The 2,695-nt window shown below is 51.2% G+C and overlaps 1 protein-coding gene across 1 annotated transcript; it reads left to right on the top strand.

Annotated features, from left to right (window-relative positions):
* Window positions 1–567: 567 nt before the first annotated feature.
* On the top strand, window positions 568–1,726 carry LOC123177066 (oligopeptide transporter 7; the record flags this gene model as incomplete). The annotated part of the gene is made up of 2 exons (XM_044591024.1): window positions 568–1,037; window positions 1,147–1,726. Coding segments are annotated over exons 1-2 (749 nt in total), but the record flags the coding sequence as incomplete, so codon positions are not given.
* Between the last annotated feature and the right edge of the window lie 969 nt (window positions 1,727–2,695).

The following is a 2,695-nucleotide window of genomic DNA, read 5'->3' as shown; positions in this document are numbered from 1 at the left end:
TTGGACATACCGGGGTGGAGTTTGGTGGCGGCGACCTTGACCGATTGCGGTAGTGTCGGCGACGGTGTGGGTTGGGGACGGTAACGCAACAACAATGGCAGCAAAGCTACCGGGGGGGAGGGGGGTGGAGGGGTCTTCAAGTGAATTGGTGTGGCCTCTTACGGTCAGTCCTATATGACGGACGCATCCGGGCGTTCCTATATCCGCCCCAGATATGGATCGGGTATGAGGACTGCCGGTCGGCCCAGGTTTTTGGGCTGAATTTGTCTGATCCAATTGGGTGGCTCTTTTCTGTTCAGGCAGACCGTCCGAACGTATGAGGCGGATATGAGGGCTTCATTGCATATGCTCTAGCCAGCCATGTATCCAGTGGCTCTCGTCGATTTGGATCTAGCAGCTCGTCAATTCTGCGAGAAAAGGACCTTTAATTAAAGGAGGGCGTACGCTTGATGGGCACCCCACTCCCACCGATGTTGCAATGCAGACGATGCTGCTCCTCGGTGCATGCCTGGCTGAGATTTTCTTTGGCCCCGCTGGCAAAGCCGGAGCCGTACAAACCATCATATTCGTTGCGATTAGTTGCGATTAATTTCTCGCTCACTCTAGCAAGCCGACATGCATGATTATAACGTTTTTTATTTTCTGATGTAGTAAAATGTGTGACACTGCTAGGCCACCAAATTATAAATGAAATCTATATTTGCTTATGTCTGCAAAGTTTCCTTTCGGTGTGGAATTTATGTTTGGATTCTGCCCGTAGCTTTACCATTTTTGTTTATGATTTTCTTAGGGTGTATGTATTCATCCTCGTACTACTCATCAGTTGATTAGATATATGGACGCGTGCATCGCGCGCAATTAAACTACTATGCAGCAACGACGTCGTCACAGCTCAAGAAGAATTACCGCGCGCGGAGGATCAACAAGAACGCCAGCCACGGAAACAGAAGAGGAGCTAGCCATGGCGTCCTCCTCCCGCTCCCACCAAGAAGCGGAGGACGGGGAGCTCGATGGCGACCGCATCACCTCCCCACTCCGTAAGCTCGGCGTCTCCGGCTCGCCGCTCGTTCCACGCACGCACGCACGCGCCTCTGCTCCAGCTGCCGCTGCTGCTGGCCATTTAACCGGTCTCTGCTCCCCATGCAGTGCCGTCGTCGACGTCCCGCAGCTCGCCGGAGCGGGACGAGGAGGAGGAGGGGGAGAACTCGCCGATCGAGCAGGTGGCGCTGACGGTGCCGGTGGGCGACGACCCGGACACGCCGGTGCTGACGTTCCGGATGTGGGTCCTCGGCGTCCTCTCCTGCGCCGTGCTCTCCTTCCTCAACCAGTTCTTCTGGTACCGCAAGGAGCCGCTCACCGTCACGGCCATCTCCGCCCAGGTCGCCGTCGTGCCGCTCGGACGGCTCATGGCGGCCGCGCTGCCGGAGCGCGCCTTCTTCCGCGGCAGGCCGTATGAGTTCACCCTCAACCCGGGCCCCTTCAACGTGAAGGAGCACGTGCTGATCACAATCTTCGCCAACGCCGGCGCCGGCACCGTCTACGCCATCCACGTCGTCACCGCCGTCCGCGTCTTCTACGGCAAGAATCTATCCTTCTTCGTCTCCCTCCTCGTGGTGCTCACCACCCAGGTGCTCGGGTTCGGGTGGGCGGGCATATTCCGGCGGTACCTCGTGGAGCCGGCGAGCATGTGGTGGCCCTCCAACCTCGTGCAGGTCTCCCTCTTCAGGTACACGCTTCCCATATCTCCGGCAAGCAACATGATTAGTTTTAACCGCTAATTAGTCATCACATTACACACAACTTAATACTACTACTTGGTCAGAGGGTTGACTGTTGATGCTTGAGCTTAATTCACAAGCCATGATTATTTATTATTCCATACGTTCCTAAATATTTGTCTTTTGAGATATTTCAAATGAACTGTCATATACGGATGTATATAGATATATTTTAGAATGTACATTCATTTATTTTATTTCGTATGTAGTCACTTGTCGAAATTTCTATAAAGACAATTAAAATCTGTAAAAAGACAAATATTTAGGAACGGAGAGAGTATTATTTTTCTTAGACTACTGCAAGTACGTAAGAGTTTCTTTGATTTGGCTGAGCAAAGACCAGTAGCTGGCTAGCTACCTGTCAGGGATCATGACACGTCAAAATTACGTCATGAACACGGATCACTGCCGGTTCCAAGAAATTCAGTAATTCGGTTAGATTGTCACAACACGTGAGGATTTTCCCGCCGGTCGTCGCATATGGCAACCAACACGTGAGGATTTACTCCCACAAACCACGTTTGAGGTGTCATTCGAACAATTTAGGGCGCGCTTGGATTGTCGTTTCCACACAAATACCTTTGTAGAAAATATACGGACCTCTGTCGGCCGTTTCATTTCCAGCCTAAACTCCTTCGCAGCTCGGTAAATTACACCTGTAAGTTAAATACCGGTGTATTCAAATACTCCTAACCCAAGCGCGCCCTTAGGACATGTATACCCGCAAAAGATAATTAGGGCATGTTTTTGTATGAAAATTCCTTCCGTGTGGTTAGTTGTTGTACCGCCAATGTAATTTACTCAAAAAAAATCAATAGCTTCCTTGAGAAGAACTTTAATGCATTTTTCTCATCAGGGCGCTCCACGAGAAAGAAGGGCGCCGAAAAGGTGGCTTCACGTGCAACCAGTTCTTTCTG

This window comes from Triticum aestivum, unplaced genomic scaffold, assembly GCF_018294505.1.
Source record: "Triticum aestivum cultivar Chinese Spring unplaced genomic scaffold, IWGSC CS RefSeq v2.1 scaffold234653, whole genome shotgun sequence".
In the NCBI taxonomy this organism is placed as follows: domain Eukaryota; kingdom Viridiplantae; phylum Streptophyta; class Magnoliopsida; order Poales; family Poaceae; genus Triticum; species Triticum aestivum.
The sequence above is the reverse complement of the archived record's forward strand: the minus strand, read 5'-3'. Positions and strand labels throughout refer to the sequence as shown.